General features: G+C 41.9%; 1 protein-coding gene across 4 annotated transcripts in view; it reads right to left on the bottom strand.

Moving 5' to 3' along the window:
• The window catches only part of ANXA6 (annexin A6), a 66829-nt gene that overhangs the window by 13642 nt on the left and 36397 nt on the right, over nt 1-16790 (bottom strand). For all 4 annotated transcript variants that reach the window (XM_089528338.1, XM_089528343.1, XM_089528348.1 and 1 more), the window contains exons 15-20: nt 15919-16000; nt 9866-9960; nt 8543-8656; nt 6751-6841; nt 3584-3663; nt 1037-1090 (exon numbers count right to left, since the gene is read on the bottom strand). In XM_089528338.1, the coding sequence (XP_089384464.1) occupies nt 1037-1090; nt 3584-3663; nt 6751-6841; nt 8543-8656; nt 9866-9960; nt 15919-16000 (516 nt within the window). The remainder of the gene's footprint in view (nt 1-1036; nt 1091-3583; nt 3664-6750; nt 6842-8542; nt 8657-9865; nt 9961-15918; nt 16001-16790) is intronic.

Below are 16790 nucleotides of genomic sequence, written 5' to 3'. Positions count from 1 at the left end.
GCACACTGGCTTTCTTTTTCCCTAGATCTAGTCAGCAGGCTTTAGAGTAGGGTTTTCTGTCCTGGTGTCCACCAAACATTGTTGAGCTACAATCCCGCTAATGCCTGACTGCTTATACCTAATGTCTGTGTTGGCTGGAGCTCATGGGAATGATAGTTGAACCAACCCAGCAGGTAACAAGTTGCCTACTCCCAATGCAGAAGTATAGTCCTATTCAGGGGTTCACGTTGTACATGCAATGAGGGTGAGTGAGGAGAAGAGTGAAAGCTCTGCCTCCACCCACACTATTTTCACAAGCTGGTGAATGACAGCACATGAAAAGGCCCCCAACTGCTGAGATCTGGCCCCAATTTATGGCGAGTGATAAGGACACCAGCAGATTTGTGCCTATTCTCCCTTCTCATGTAAATAACCTGATCAGGGTCATATTGTGCCTACACAGCTCGTATTTGAGATGCAGGAATGGGTAAGAGTCCTGACCCTTTGAAGAAAGCAACTTTGGGAGAGAGGAATTTAAATAGAAGGTGTAAGGTTGTTGGGAAGGGGCTGGCTGCTTTCCCCTACCCAGCACTTCTCCACTCTCCATCAATCATGTGGCTTTCCCTCCTTTTCCTGAAGGTTAATGATTCTCTTTATGATTCTGGGCACCACATTTAGACCTTTGCTCTAGGCCAGGGGTGTGAATTGTGCAGCCCTCCAGATGTTCCCGGCATCCCTCACCATTGGCTATGCTGAATATGGCTCTTTGATTTGCAGTCCAACAATTATCTGGAAGGTCACATCATTTCTTGTTCTAGGCTGAAACACTAAGGAAGTCACTAATGTGGGGGGAAGGGTGTAAAGAATTCCTCTGAGGTGTTTTTATTTTACTTTGAGTATGGTTTTGAAACCAGAGGCATGTGACTTCATAGAGAGTGCAGGAGGATCAGCTGAAGGGAAAACCCAGCTAGTATCAGTTTCAATATTTTCAGCTCCTAGGCAAGGAAGAAAGGCAAAATGCAATGAGGGCCAGTGTTCATGTGGGTTTCTATCTCACCTGGGCATCCGCACGAGCTTTTGCCAAGTCTTCTCCTCCTTCATCGCGGGCTCCCTGTATTTAAATATTGAAAAAACAATCACTCAAAGAACAAAAAGGAATCTGGATCAGGGCAGGACTCCCTCAAGACATTCTGGTGTTTGGGACAAAGGGCAAAATTTCCCCACCCCAATTCCGTGTACAGAAGAAAACTGGAATGACAGCTGATTCTTACTTCAACATTAGCAACAGAACAGCATTCCCCGTTGTCCCTGAGGGCAGTGAGCCAGTTTGGGGGGGGGGATAGGATAGGCCAGGTTGATTCCTACTTTGGTAGAGAGAAGACTATAAGACCCTTCCAACTCTATGGTTCTCTCATTCTATGCGGCACACACTTCTAACAGAGAGGAATAGTCAGGGAACTCTGGAAGAATGTCTGGGTAGCTGCCATGGTCCCTGCTCCCCACTTGAGGGGGCTCCCTGATTATGCAAGACTAATTCAGTATGAGCAAGCTGCAGTAATCACAACAGCAACAACTAGGCCCAGCATTAACACCGCCCAAATCCTTGCCAATACCTCTGACTTGGTCTTTATTTCTGATGTGGTCAGCCTCTATTATAATTCACCAAATGCTCTGTCATGGCTCTCGTGACTGACTGCCATGAGAGCCATGATTAATACCATCTTCCTTGTACACCTTGCCCCACTTCCTTGCCCACATCTACCAGAAATAAATCAGAGGAGAAGGATAGCCCAAATTATCAACCTATAGATTACACAAGCTATGGAGAAGAGAAAAATCCTAAATGCAATATAGCACTGGGCCCACTGATTTAAAATTGGCTTAAAAATACTAGAGTCTCACTGTGGTCAAAATCTATACTGTTCGTCTATATTAAATAGATATATTGCATCTAAAACTCACATATTCTGTTCTAACACATGCATGACACCAACCTCCCTCACTCCAATTGGCACTATCATTTGCTATTTATGCATGTTTGTTTAAATATTTAGAACCCTATTAAAATGTCTGGGGGATTACCCAGAACAAAATAATTTAAACAATTTTAAAGCAACTTAAATATTTTAAACACAAATTGAAACAGGGCATATTTTGTATCCGAGGCTAGGCAAGCCATGATCGCCAAATCTTTGATAAAGAACTATGTTTTCATTAAGTGTTGAATTAGGCTCTACTTGCACTATAGTGCTGAGGACTACTATCAATATGAGCATCTGGGGAGCAAAACAGGTATTATTGCACTAGTGAACATTTTCACAATCTTATGGTTGTTGACAATGTATTTTTAATAATTGATTAGTAAAAAGACAATATCTAATACAAGTTACAGGGTTTTACAGAAATAAAGGAACAATGAAAAATTCTCAGTTGACAGACTGACAATTTAAGGGGTGTGGTATAGAAGGAGATGGGCCAGCTCATTATAAGTGAGAGTCCAAAGAAAGATAAGTCCAAGCAAATGTGAAAGAAGAAACAACAAATTTTGAGAGAGAGAGAGAGAGAGAGAGAGAGCGGGGGGGGGGGGGGGGGGCTTCCAGAGATTGGAAGCAATACATTGAAAAGAGCAGACAAGGTGGTAGGGAAGATTGCAAGTTTCGTTTCAAATTCATATCTTGCATTCCTGTGTATCTACAATAGTGGAGCAGTCACATTATCTGTTGGCTTCATGGGATTAGCACTCACCACAGCAGAGCTCTTTATGTCTTCACTGTTACATTGTTTTATGAGGACTAATGATGCAGCCGTGGCAGTCATCAGTTGAGCGCTGCTTTAATTTTACCCACATTTACCACTATTCAAAACATGGCTAGTAAGCTGCAGTCAACATAGATCAGAATTTTGGACTGTTTCTTTGTTTGTTTTGCCACCTAGTGCTGCTAACAGTTCCCCACTCCTAAAGGAGCCTGTGGTATTGAAGATAAAGGTAGGGCAGTTTAAAGCAGTCACTGTGTGGCTGATTCCCCCCCCCCCCCCCATCCAGTCAGGGTTTCTGTGTCTTGTGTGTATAAAATACGCAGAAATCATCACATGAACTGTTATCCCCCACAACCCACTCCATCTATGCAGCTGTCTGCCACAAAAGAATTAGTTATTGACACATTTATTTTAACTAAGGCTATTGGGGGACGTTTACAGGAGAAAGCACAATCCCAACTAGTGAAGATGGCCAAGGGCCAGCTGAATAGATACTAAGCCAAGTAAGATGGTGAAGCCAAATCCCTCTCAGCACATGGCTGTTGGAAGTTCACTAATGGTCTAACCCTGTTTCAGCATTATGGTTGTGCCTCCAGGTTGGAGGACGTCTGAACAAAGCATAGGGCTGTTCATCCCTTATCTGACCCTTTCTCTGCCTTTTTTGGCTGTCCTTCCCACAACTCTTAGCCAGAATAGCTGTTTGGCTGGCAGATTGCTATGTCTGCAGCTCTGTGACATTATCCAGCAGAAGTAGGTTCTGCAGGCAGAAGGGGATTGAACTTGATCCTAACCTCCATATCAGATACTTTGAGTTAGGAGTGCACTGTAGGAATGGAAGAGTTCTTACCAGAGCTAGAGAAATAAGGATCCTTTTGAAATGTCCTGAAGTATCAGAACTCAGTGCATCCTCTAAAGTTGTATGATAGGCTGGAAAAAAAGAGCAAGGGAAAAGGGGGTTGAATTAACTCAAAATACTGGTCCTCATCTTCCCTCCCACATGAACATCTTTTTGTATTTGTTCCATCCACACTCATTGTATCCCATTATATCAGCCTTTCTCAAATAGTGGGGCGGGCCCCCCAGGGGGGGCGTGAGGCTCCGTAAAGGGGGGCGCGAGGCTCTGTTATGCAGAGGTGTACTTATAACAATTTTATAGACAAATGATACTATTTACTGTCACGCGGGGGGCACGAAATGTTTTCTTCTTCCTAGGGGGGGCCTGACAGAAAATAATTGAGAAGCACTGCATTATATGCATATGAACTAATGTATGTGAAGACTGGCTATGCACAAAAATTATCTAATTACCAAAAAAAAAGTCTTTTTACACCTTACAGGCTAGTCATTTTATTGTGGCATAAACTTTCCTGAACTAAAAGATTGCTCCTCTGAAAATTAATATACCAACATACCATATATTACAGTGCGCCTGCGCAATATGAGGAGTCCTGCTTACGCAGAAGCCATGCAAAAATATAAACAATGGTGCATGTGCCTGTGGCGCATACACCATGCCGCCACCACATGCACACGCCCCATTGTTTCCTATGGCGTGCAAGCATATGTGGATTTTCCCTTATGTGGGGGGGCACAGGATGGATCCCCCACATAAGGGGAGGGCCCACTGTAGTATGAAATGCCAAGGCCTAAACGTCATGTGCAACATATGGAAAAAAACCCACCATGATATCATGGTTAGTGCTGAACAGAAATGTATGTACTTTCAAATTTGACCTTAGTAGAAAGGTAAAAGTAAAGCTATTCCCCATTGACAAGGCTGTCAAGTTGTGTCCGACCATAGGGCATGGTGCTCATCTCTGTTACTAAGCCAAAGAGCCAGCATTGTCAGAGACTACTCTGTGATCATGTGGCCAACATGAATGCACAGAATGCTGTTTACCTTCCCACCAAAGTGATACCTATTTATCTACTTGCATTTGCATGCTTTCGAACTGCTAGGTTGACAGAAGCTGGGACTAGTGATGGGAGCTCATCCCATCATGTTGCACCTGCGCCTCGAAATGCCAACCTTTGGATCTTGCAATCAACAGAGTCAGCATCTTAACCACTTGAGCCACCACATCCCTGATGCCCTTAGTAAAGAGGTCACTAATATTGAGTACAATTGTCTTGGTTGATATATAGTGCAAGCATGGGAGGGGATTGTGGCAGCACTTTCATTCACGAGACATCAAAAACCTTGAGGGTCTCCACCAAAAAAGAATGTTCAATTACCACTAGCAAAGAGGCAAAATCCACAAAATTATGCCATTCCTTCAAATCAATTGGATTAGCTACTTATGATGAAAAGCTACTGTATATACTTATAGTTGAGAAATGTGAGCCCATAAATTGACCCCTAAAATACAAGGGTCAATAAGGGGACAGCTGGGCTGAGGTGGATGAGGAAGGGTGGGTTTTGACCCCTCACACCTCTTCTCCAACCTGGCTGTCTCCCATGGGGACAGCTGGGCTGAGGAAGAGAAGGAAGGGTAGGTACCCACACCTCTAAGCTCCACCCCAACCCAGATGTCTTCCTAGGTTTTACCCTCGATTTATCCACAGGTCATGTCAGAATCCCTAATTTTGGGACCCAAACCTGACCTTGGCATATAAATGAGGTTGACTTACCATAAATACTTTATTATAGGTCAAGAAATGTATGCCCCAAAATTGTGTCAACCTATAGATGGGTCAATAACTAGAACTGCTGAGAGAGGTCCTAAAACACGCAAGCCTGATGCCCCACTGTTGGTGCCTCAAGGCACTGTGTTTTTCTGTGTGTGTGTGAAACAAGTTCCCAGTCCGATTTGCCAGCCTCCTCTTCCTATGGAAAAAACACCTCATTTAACTCTACTTGCTTCCTTCCCCACTCCGATTTGCCAGCCTCCTCTTCCTATGGAAAAACACACCATTTAACACCATTTGCTTCTCTCCCCAGTACAATTTGCAAGCCTCCTCATCTATGGAAAACACATTTCATTTAACTCCACTTGCTTCCCTCCCCAGTCCGATTTGCCAGCCTTTTCTTCCCATGGAAGAAACTCCACATTTAACATTTAATTGCTTCCCTTCTCAATCCAATATAAAAACTCTCCTTCAGCACCTGGGAATCATTGTTAGGTGATCAGGAGAGATACAGAGAAGGCAAAGGAAGGATAGAAGTGGTATCTTCTCCTTTCCATCCTTCCTTATAGCCCCCTCAGTTTCATCCTCAACCTATCCACGGGTCATATCAAAATCCATGATTTTGATCCTGAGACCTTCCCTTGACTTATACATGAGGTCAACTTGTACATGAGTATATATGGTATACTCAAGTATATATGGTATGTAATTCAGCTTGAAGTTGGGAGCTGCCATGTTCCGTTTCTTGAGCATGAGTACATGCAGCTATATATTCTGAAAAATTCTGGAAAAGTGCATTAAGTGGAAATGCTCTCAGGCATCTTTCCTGGTATTAAGGGGCAGATGTTGTAAGGTGTGAATGTTGCTGTTACAGAAGAGGTATGGGCATTTTGCAGGGCACACACAATCTGTTATTACAATGCTGCAGTAATTCAACACTGACTAGAATCCTGTTGGTTAGTCCCAAACACAGCAGACTCACTGAATCAATTGTTGAATGGTCAACCAGTAGATAAGTCCAGTAAATTACACGGCTCTACTTGGAAGTTTACTGTAGTTGGAACTTACAGTAGGATTTCAGTTATTAAGCACTATAGTGTAGGAGATCTCTACCACCAGTATAAGCAACCCGAGAGCAAAGCAGTTGTATTAATGCATCAATGCACATTTTCAATTTTATATTAATTTTGAGTTAAGAAGCCTTAATAGTGTTCCGGAAGTATCACATATCCAGGATTGTTCTTAACTCCTTCAATTTTCTTTGGAAAAAGCTCAATTTTAATAGCTGATGTTCCTGTGGAGCAGCTGTAAGCAATTCTCTGGATTTCTTAGTGCTCATGCATTGAACTCTCTTAAAAAGGGTCTTGGGACTCAGGAGCACTTTACCTTCTTTATATGCTTCATTAATTGCTTGGATCTCCTCGTTGTTCCGAGTGGCCAAGATTTCAATGAGTACACTTTCATCTGTTCCAGCCCCCTGAAAGGATAAAGGATATTTGATGATTTACTAGCTGATAAAGAAACTTCAGGGTACCCCAAAGATGTATATTTCTCAATGCAAAGCAATGGGTCATTGGAAGATGTCAACATTTAGAATATAGCTGGCTCCCAAAATGCTCCTTCAATGATGAAACAAAGGTGAGTGCCTCAAAATAGGGCAAGGACTGTAATCAGAAATTTGCTGAGCTAGTTATGCTGCTTGGGACAGAAGAACAATTGCCTTCCTCTTCCTCCCAAGGGCCCAGAAACTATGATGGAAAACAGAATAGGTGGTTTTCTCACCACTCTTTCTCCTCCCAAGCCTCAGTTATCTGAAACCAGCTTTGGCAGCAAATGCCTTCCATGGAAATGTGTAAGGAAAAGTACCAAAAGGGAAAGCTCAGGAACGTAGCTAGGATTTTAGGAAGGGGGGGTCCAGACTAAGTGCCACCATTATAATGGGGCTTGGGTGTGGCGGCGCAGCAGCACACACCATTCATTTTTCTAATGGAAGGGGGAGTCCGGACCCCAAGAACCCCCCCCCCCCTTGGCTACGTCCCTGTGCCACTAGCAAGGACAAAGTTTGGGCACTGGACTCTGGCTTTGGTTGTCCTTGTGCCTGTCTGACTAGGCAATGCTTTGAACCACTAATGTTTTGCAGCAGTTACTCCCAGAGTATACGAGAAATCATGACACACTGGGATTCTGGTTACCTCTCACACATTTTTTTTGAATCTGTGTTCTAGCTGTACATGTTTGGACAGTTTCAACTTGAACTATTACTCCTGCCACATTATCCCTCTGAACACCAAAGACAGAAAGGAAACACAGAGTTGGAAGAGAGCCTCTAGTTCTAGCCCAATTCCCTGTTTGAGGCAGGAGATTCCTTTCTCCACAGTCTGTTACAAGAATTGGTAAAGTAATTTTTCCTTCACACAGCCTAAATCTAGGAGGTGGAGGAGGAATAAGACTTTAATGCACCTCACACCTTGTTAGGTAGTTCTAAATTCTAAAAGCTATATGGGACTCTCTCATGATTAGCAAAGCCACTGGGATCTGGTTCCAGGACCGCCCCCCCCCCCGCCCCCCACCCCAGATACCAAAATCCATGGATGCTCAAGTCCCTTTGAATACAGTGGCATAGTAAAATGGTGTCCCTTATATAAAATGTCAAAATCAAGATTTGCCTTTTGGAATTTATATATTTTAAAAATATTTTCAATCTCTGGATGCTTGAATCCATGGATAAATGAATCTGTGAATATGGAAGGCTGACTTTATTTTTTTTGTTGTTGTTATGTGCTTTCAACTGAATTCCAATTTAGACCAACCATAGCCTAGGATTTTCTTTTCAAGATTTATTCAGAGGAGGTTTGCCATTGCCTTCCTCTGGGGCTGAGAGATGGTGATTTGCCTAAGCAGGGATTTGATTGAAACCTGCTCTCTCAGAGATTTAAACCAATGCTCAAACAAGTACAGCTCAGTGGCTCATTGGTAACTAATAAGTATTACTCCAGCGATTTCAAAATTAAGGTCGGGCAGCCCTACTTCATTGGGGAATGCCTGCTGATTTTGCTGTGTGGACCTCAGCCCCCCCAAAGGCTTGCCCTGATCGTACCAATGAAAATACCGTAAAAGGAGATGGAAGAGAGATCTACCCTGTAGTCTCTTAATTTAGTGAACAAAAAATCTGTGATACCTCCACAGCTTTCTTCAGTTGCTTTGCATCATACTGTGCTGGAGTCATCATCAGTCCCAGGATTACCTTCGCCAAGGCCCCTGACAATTCAGACTTCAAATCTGCCATCAGATCCTATTATAGGGAAAAATTCATGAAGAAAAACAAATTTGAAACTATGAAGAGCTACTACAAGTCAGCTGAGACAATATTAAGCTAAGATGGACCAATGCCCTGACTCCATATGCAGCAGTTTTCTGTGTTCCTGAGTAGTTATGACACCTACTTATCCCTAGCCAATACAGAAAGGCACAAAATAAGACAGAGGAGAGACATGTTGTTCTCTAGTTTTCTGATGTGTAGAACTGTCTCTACTTATGGGTTGCTCCATCAGCAGATACTGTAATATATTTTCAGAAAACTAGTAACCACTGCTTTGCTAATCATGATCTAAAACTTGATATGCTCCCCATCTTAGAAAGCCTAAGCTTAAAAAAAATACCTTGCAAAACATGGAACATTTCACTGAACAGGTTTTTCCTTGGGCATAACTAGACAATATAGTAGAAGATCTATGTTCAGACGACTTTCCTTTTATTTAAAAAGGTACAATCAGCATGTCTAGGGGGAGAGGAACTGAAGGAAGGTTGACTGGATTGGTCCATAACACTGATAAAGGAGGGGAGATAACACTTTACTCCTGTACTATCCCATCCACACTAAATTGTCCCTCCATAGTACAATAGAAGGGGTTTTTTTTTGGGGGGGGGAGGCTTTCAACTGGAAAAGACAGTGCATACGGAAAGGATGAATCTGTCCCTTTTGATTTCATTTACCCTCATCACCTGCATCCTTTTTTTAAAAATAACATACATGCATGCAGAAAGCCACCATACCACCCTCAACACAGCTGATCTCATCTGATTTCAGAAGCTAAGCATACTGCGTTCTGGTTAGGACGTGGATGGAAAATCCCCAGGAATACCAGGTGTTTCTAGGATATAATCCGTCTTGAAACCCTGTAGAGACACAGTTGCCATTCAGAGTTGACAGTACAAGACCAGACAGACCAATGGTCTGACTTAGTATGTGGCACCTCCCTATGTTCAAGTTCATAAACATCATACTGTTTTGTCTGACTACCGTCTTAATTTATGAAGACAGCCAACAAACAGGCAATATTTAATCTGGTCATTTAAAAGGACACCTTTCTGACCATTGCAAAGAAGGCACAGTTGATAAGAATTAGAGAAAAAGTGTGAAAAGCAAGCGAGTCAAGGTGTGTACTTAGGATGGCAGAAGGTGGGAAGAACAACAGACAGAGAAACAGATAGGGCTTGTTACCCGTCCATAATGAGACTTGTATGCCTGGATGATTTCTTGTCTCTGAGCATTACTCCTCTGTGTGACAACTTCAATGATAGCATCTTCATCAGTACCTGAAACCCAATATAGAAAAGTTATAACTCACCCAGTTTTAAACAAGTGATAGAACCTGGCTTAAGAATGAATATTTACAGTCAACTCCCACATCTACACGGGAAACCATGCACCAACCCAACCCCAAGATACCAATGGAAAGGAAACTGTTTCAATGGGCACACACTAGACTGAGAGGGAAATTGGCAAGTTCGGTCATTCAGAGAGGAAACATCTTGTTGACCCAGTTCCACTGGTAAAAACCTACGTATGTACCAGGCCTTTTCTTGTCTTCCTGTAAATAAATGAATCTCAGTAATATACCATATGGAATATATCACATAGGTAATTGCACAGACTGCATAACTTTTAAGGAGCCAAATGGACCTCATAAGCTTAAATTCTCTCCCTTTAGGCTAAGGTAAGGAACTTGGGAGGTGAGTTAAAATCAATACTGTGCAGAAGTAGATTTCGCTTCACAGTATCAACACAACACTGTAAGACCTAGCTTGAACCTAGCAATCGTGTGGTGAAGGTTTACGTAGCTCCCAGGGGGCAGGTATCACCATCAAGCAAGCTGTTGATGCGCAGCTAGTTATCACACAGTTCAGGTGCATAATTTTTTTGGAAAAAAACAACACACACACAAATTTTGGCAGAGACAATTCCTGACCTGAGCACCTGACCTGACTTAGCCATGCTGGCCAGAGGATTCTGGGAGTTACTATCAATTACCCACCCACCCCATTCCTGTTCTTGGAACCAAGCTAGTGGTGATGAAGAATATAGTATGCTACAGCAGCTTTCTTCTTTCTTGAAGATAACACTTGGGGCAAACTAACAACAAATACTTACAAAAACACTTCAGCAGTTGTTAAACATAATTGTGAAGTGGGACAATTTTTAAAAATATTCTAAACACAAGATGACACAGAAAAATGTCACATGGAATAATTTAGTTAGGGAGAAAAATAATTAAAACATGCTTCACAACATGGCAATATTCATGTGGCATGTAGGCAGCAGAAACAGCATATGCCTATCTGTCAAATGGGCAAGTTGGTGGGGAGACTGTGATTTACTCTATAGGAACAACAGCTGCAATAGTAATAAGAATGTGAAATACTGGCTGAAATCCAGTGCAGAGTTAAGCATGCTTTAGCCCACTGAAATAATTGGGCATGCCTAATTTTGGCATGCCCAATGAATTTTTAAAAAATCAATTTATATCCTACCTTGCTTCTAAAAATAGCTGGCCAAATACATTTCTTGTTAAGCAAAATACCATCAAGAACTTATGATTGTAGCTTTCAGAAGTTCTCTTTTATTTTTCCTTTCCTTGTCCTAACCCTTCTGCATTCCCTCCTCCTTCACCCAAGGACAGGACCATTTCTATGACTAAATGTGACAGAGACTCCTTGTAGGCTGTTGCATATCCTTAAGATAGCCCTCTCTGTTATGCACATCTGCTATCTATTGCTCCTTCGCTCTAGCACACTTATGTTATTCCCTTAGCCTTTGTGACCAATCTCACTTGATTAGCGGTAGCACTCAAAAAACCCAATAGATTTTATATTATTTTCATTTGTAAATAAAATAATATATGCCACACAGTCAAAAAAGAAAAGATGTTACATTGCATCAAGAAAGTATATGATTGCTTGAGGCCACCCCTAACTGACAGAGTAATTCCCTCCTACGCCAATGGTTACTACCATGCATGTATGTGCCTTCAAGTAACTTTTTGACTTATGATTTATGATGATCTCATGAATTTTTGTAGGGTTTTTAGGCAACGAATACTCAGAGTCAGTTCACTTCCTCTGAAATATAGCCTACAGCACCCAGTATTCATTCATTGGTTATCCTCATCCAAGAACTAAACAGGGTTGACCCTGCTTAGCTTCCAAGATCGGACAGGATCTGGTACCTTTAGGGTATTTAGATGGCTATCATCTATTGGATACTGGAGAAGAATCAGATTTAGAAAGCTCACTGATCACAACAAACCAATGAGAAACAAGATGCAAAGTATCATCACCCCAATTTTGAAATGAAAATAAAAAGCACACTCTCAAAGATGTGAAGTTAAATATTTTTGCTGTAAGAGTGCCATGGCTGTGAAGCATTTTTACCAAGTTTTTTCAATGAAGGAGAACCCCACAGAGCATTACATTTGTTTCATATGAGGTTTTTATCCCAAAATAATCCTGCCTTATCCACTGACTTTTACAGCACCTCCAGATGACTGGGTCCCTCACTCATAATACTTTGTTTTCCCACTGTTTCTTCCATCCCCTCCCTTTTCCCCCCCAAGAGCCCTGGTGGCACAGTGGTTAAATGCCTGTACTTTCAGCCACTCATTCATAGCCACAAGGTCGTGAGTTCAATCCCAGCCAGAGGCTCAGGGTTGACTCAGCCTGGCATCCTTCCAAGGTCACTAAAATGAATACCCAGCTTGTTGGGGGCCTTGGCTTACACATTGTAAACTGCTTAGGGAGTGTTTAAGTGCACTGATCTCTGGCTTTACTTCACGAACAAAGATTCAGGAAGGACTCATCCTGCGCTTTCTACAAGAGCGTTGATGACTAAAAAGGCCAATCCAAGGTAAACAAGTCCAGTTGCAGAAAGCACAGCAGAAAGTCTCCTTGGGTGATATTTCCGGGTTGTGGTTCTTTCTGCATTGTCATTTCTCTTCGACACTCATTCAGCGTGAGCTTTCAAAAAAGACTGCAGTGCAGTATAGAAATGTACTTGCTATTGCTATTGGTTATTGGAGGGGAGGGGAAGTATTTAATAAGAAAAAGGCTGCCACTGACTTGGTTAGTCACAACTAGAATAGAGTAGCATTGTTGAAGGTGAGTCAATGTGCAAGTAAATTAATGAATCAACAGGCCTACTCTAGTCAGGGGTAAAACAAGATTTAGGCCATTAACAGAAGAGTTTAATGTGCCTTTTAACTGCTATAGTGTGATATCTTGTCCACTGGTGTATATTAGTGCTTCCCTCTTTTCCCTCAGAGTCATCAAAATAAGAGAATAAACTAGTCCTCTCAGAAATATATGTCATTTTTGTTATTTATACAAGGGAAAGCTATGATGGGGCTTCCATGCAGCCCCCCTAGTCATCAGAGGAGGGGCTGTATCCTCCCTGATGGAGTTCCCACAGTTACTCCCTCGGTTGCTCAATTTGGCCAACTAATTTTAGTGGGGTGTTTATTTTCTTCTGTTGTGCTCTCTAAATGCAATGGTTCAGCAAGATACCACAGCTTGGGGGTGCTGGCCATGTAGCCCTAACCCCAAAATTAATTTTTAAAAATATAGCTGTAATTCCAAGACTTGATACCTTTTCTTACAAGTATAAGGATTTGTTGCCAGTAAATTAGAATGCTTCTAGGCCCCAAATGTTATTAAATTAGGTGCTTCCAGCTGGAAGGCTCTACTGAGTAAATGATATTATGTACTCGTTACATCTTTATCTCTTTTTAATAGATCTTTTCTGGGTGTTTTTTTTTAAAGACAGAAGCAGCAGTGACAAAGCACAAGACAGTTACATGTGTAAGATGACATCAGTCTGGACTTCCTGTAAAATTTTATCTTTGAGACAGAGTGATTGCACATAAGGTCCTTTTCTGGAAGCACCCTCAGTGTTCCCTTTTGTAAGTCCAGTAAACTAGCCTAAGGATGAAATAATTTGCATCTTTTAAGCACTTGCTTTCAGTAACTGTGCCTCCTGGACACTTCAAAAAGTACCTCAGATTGGCTACAATCCTATAGTGCTCAGTATAGCATAGTACAGACCTGCACAACTTGGCAGTAGATAGGGGCCAAAATTAAAATAGGCGAAACTTCTTCGACCCACAAATAGGTTTTAATTCAATATTAATTAATTATTAATTATTATTAATATTATTAATATTCCATCTTCCTCTTCCTCTGCCCATACTTTTCCTCAGGATAAAGCCAAGTGACAGAGGAACTTAAGCCTTGCAGGGCGAATATCCGCCCTTCCTCTTCCACATGGCCCTCTCCTCAGAAGAAGGCCAAGCAGTGGAGGAGCCTTGAAGTCATCCCACATCCCTGTGGGCTTCCCCAAACCCTTTAGCAGGCCACATGCGGCCCCCATGCCATATGTTGTGCAGGCCTGGCCTGTATGTTGTCCACCTAGGCTAAACTGCATTATATATCACACACATACACTTACTGAGCAACTGCTGATCTTCCTCCCCACTGCTTTGTGGGAACCAGGCAGAAGCACCTGGCTACACCCCCATAGCCAGATGCAAAATGATTACAATAGCATTGAGACAGCAGATATCAGCATGGATCTGATCATTTTTATATCTGGCTGTGGAGAGACTCTTGTGATCCTACCCACTCCCCACAAAGCCAAGAATGGCATGTTGGGGGCTAACTGGGGTGTGGTGGCTTTGGGAACTGTAAAGGCCTAAGGATGAACTAACTTGCACCATTTGAGTAACTGCTTTCAGTAATTATACTTCCCTGGAGACTTTAAAAAATACCTCAGAGACTGGCTATAATCCTTTATGGCTTAGCATAGCACAGTATGTCCACTTATGCTAAGCTAAGTGATATACCACCCCCACACACTTACTGAACAGCCTCTGACACCCACCGACCCACCCATCCTACTTTGTGGGAAGGATGCAGGATCACAGAAACATCTGGCTACATACCCATAGCCAGACACAAAATAATTACAGTAGCATTGAGATATCTGGAGGTTCCCAGCAGATATTAGCACTGATGTTATCATTTTGTATTTGTTCATGGAAAGACATTTTTGTGATTCTACTCACTCCCCACAAGGCAGGAATGGCATTATGGTGGGATTGAGAGGCAGTTAAACTAAGGAGGGGGGCCTTTGGGCACTGCAGTGGGAGGAAAGGAATGCCAACCCCTGTAGTAACCAAAAGAGGATATACATACCCATAAGAGAAACATACACAGCTTTGGTACATAATATTAGAAATATTAGAAAACAATTTTCTAATAATCCTAAGCATTTACTCCAGAGTATTATAATTTTTGGTACTGTATCCATTTCTTTCCTAAAATATGGGATTCACGTTACTATATATGCTTAATCGTAGCCTGACATATTTACCTCACCTCTGACTAAATATTTATTGATTATACAAAATCTAAACAAATTGTCTGTCCTTCATCCTACTTACTGGCCCTAAGCAGCAAAATCCATCATACAACGCAAAGTATAAATAATAGGGCATCCCTCTGGTCTCCTAAATCAAGTGGTTGACATGCTGTTATAAATTTAGCTGATGCACAAGGCAAACATTATTTTTCTTGTCATACCTCCCCTCCCTAGTTCTGCACTTGGAGCCTGTGGGCACAAGCAGTGAGAACTGCTTCAAATAGGCACTCCTTTGGGAGTACACATCCTCAGGTGTCAGCACTTTTTTCTGGAACACTCAAGACAAATGGGGCAATCCTTCCTTGAGTATCTGTCTAGATATGAGAAATGCTGCATAACAAAATCGAATTCTTACCTTACTGGAACAAAAACTAGAATCTAGGTCCTATCCAGGATAAGCTACAGAACAGACCACACAAGTCCTCAAACTTGAAAATGTACTTTTGTGTCCTAGAACTGCCAGGGGCCATACTATCTGGGAAATTTGGGGCAGGATTGTTGTTGGTTTTTTTGTTACAAATAAAGTAACCTACTTTAAGCCCTGGTCCATTGTCATCATGTTCTTGGAAAACTACAGGGTGGAAAACCAAGGTCACAAATGGGGAGGGGAAATTACAAGCTTTAAAATATTTCAGTTAGGAAAGAAACAGCTTTCAGTGAAGAAATGTGGACTCTAAAATATTTAAAAACTTCCTTTCTATCCTACAAGTCTAAATAAATATGATCCCACTCACATCCAGAAAAAAAAGACAATTTCCTTGTCCAACATAAATGGTAATAGCCTTCATAAAGGCCTTACATACCAAATCCCTTCATAGCTTTCCTCAGCACTTTTGCATCACCATCAGCATTGAAACTGGCAGCTGGACGAATGGTTCCTTTCAGCTACAGACAAAATAAAAGCAGTTTAGATTAAAACTAGATCTGGCAGAGTGGAAGACAGAAATAAAAGTGTGTGTGAGAGAGGAGCATGTTAAGGTGGAAAGCAGCTGTTAAGGATAGAGCAAGCTGGGAAGTTACCAGTGGTGTAGTGGTACATTTTGAAGTACAGGAACTGAACATGGCAGACCCAAAATGCAAATGGCTGCTTTGATCTGTATTGCCAAACCAGTTCTAGCAGTTGTTGTCTCCCCAAAGAGCAGGTCTTTTGTGAATATTGTAGCTTAGCTCAAAGAGAAAGGGGTGCAGAATAGCAAATTATGTCACTGTCCCTGCTGATCAAAGTCTACCAGAACTCTAAACTGGTGAGCCCTGGTTCCACTGCACCTCTGGAACTGACAATGCCCTTAATTTTGTTAGAAAGGAGCAAGTCAGAAAAAAAAAGTGACTAAATAATGTCAAAGAAGTCACCTGCTCATTCAACTACTTCATTTAAAAGAAGGGAAAAGGTGAATAAAAACTAAAAGAGAGAGAAAGAGAGAGAGTATCCTAATAGAGTACAGCCCCATGCATCTCCCACTGTCATATGGGACGAAGCTGTCCTTGTCTTTCTGTGGCATTTCAGGTCCTCAAATATCTTTTCAGCTATATTCTGAATATTAATTCAGTCTGATGGTTAAATTCTCTATGAACAGACGACATGGCTCTCCTAATGTTTGACACCCACGTGAACTAGATGAGTTCATACAGGGTGTTCCAGTGATGGCAAGTGCCTCAACATCTTATCACTTCTCAG

Source organism: Sceloporus occidentalis, unplaced genomic scaffold (genome assembly GCF_023333645.1).
Source record: "Sceloporus occidentalis isolate IW3139 unplaced genomic scaffold, rSceOcc1.0.p SCAF_1, whole genome shotgun sequence".
NCBI classification, from domain to species: Eukaryota; Metazoa; Chordata; class Lepidosauria; order Squamata; family Phrynosomatidae; genus Sceloporus; species Sceloporus occidentalis.
The sequence above is the reverse complement of the archived record's forward strand: the minus strand, read 5'-3'. Positions and strand labels throughout refer to the sequence as shown.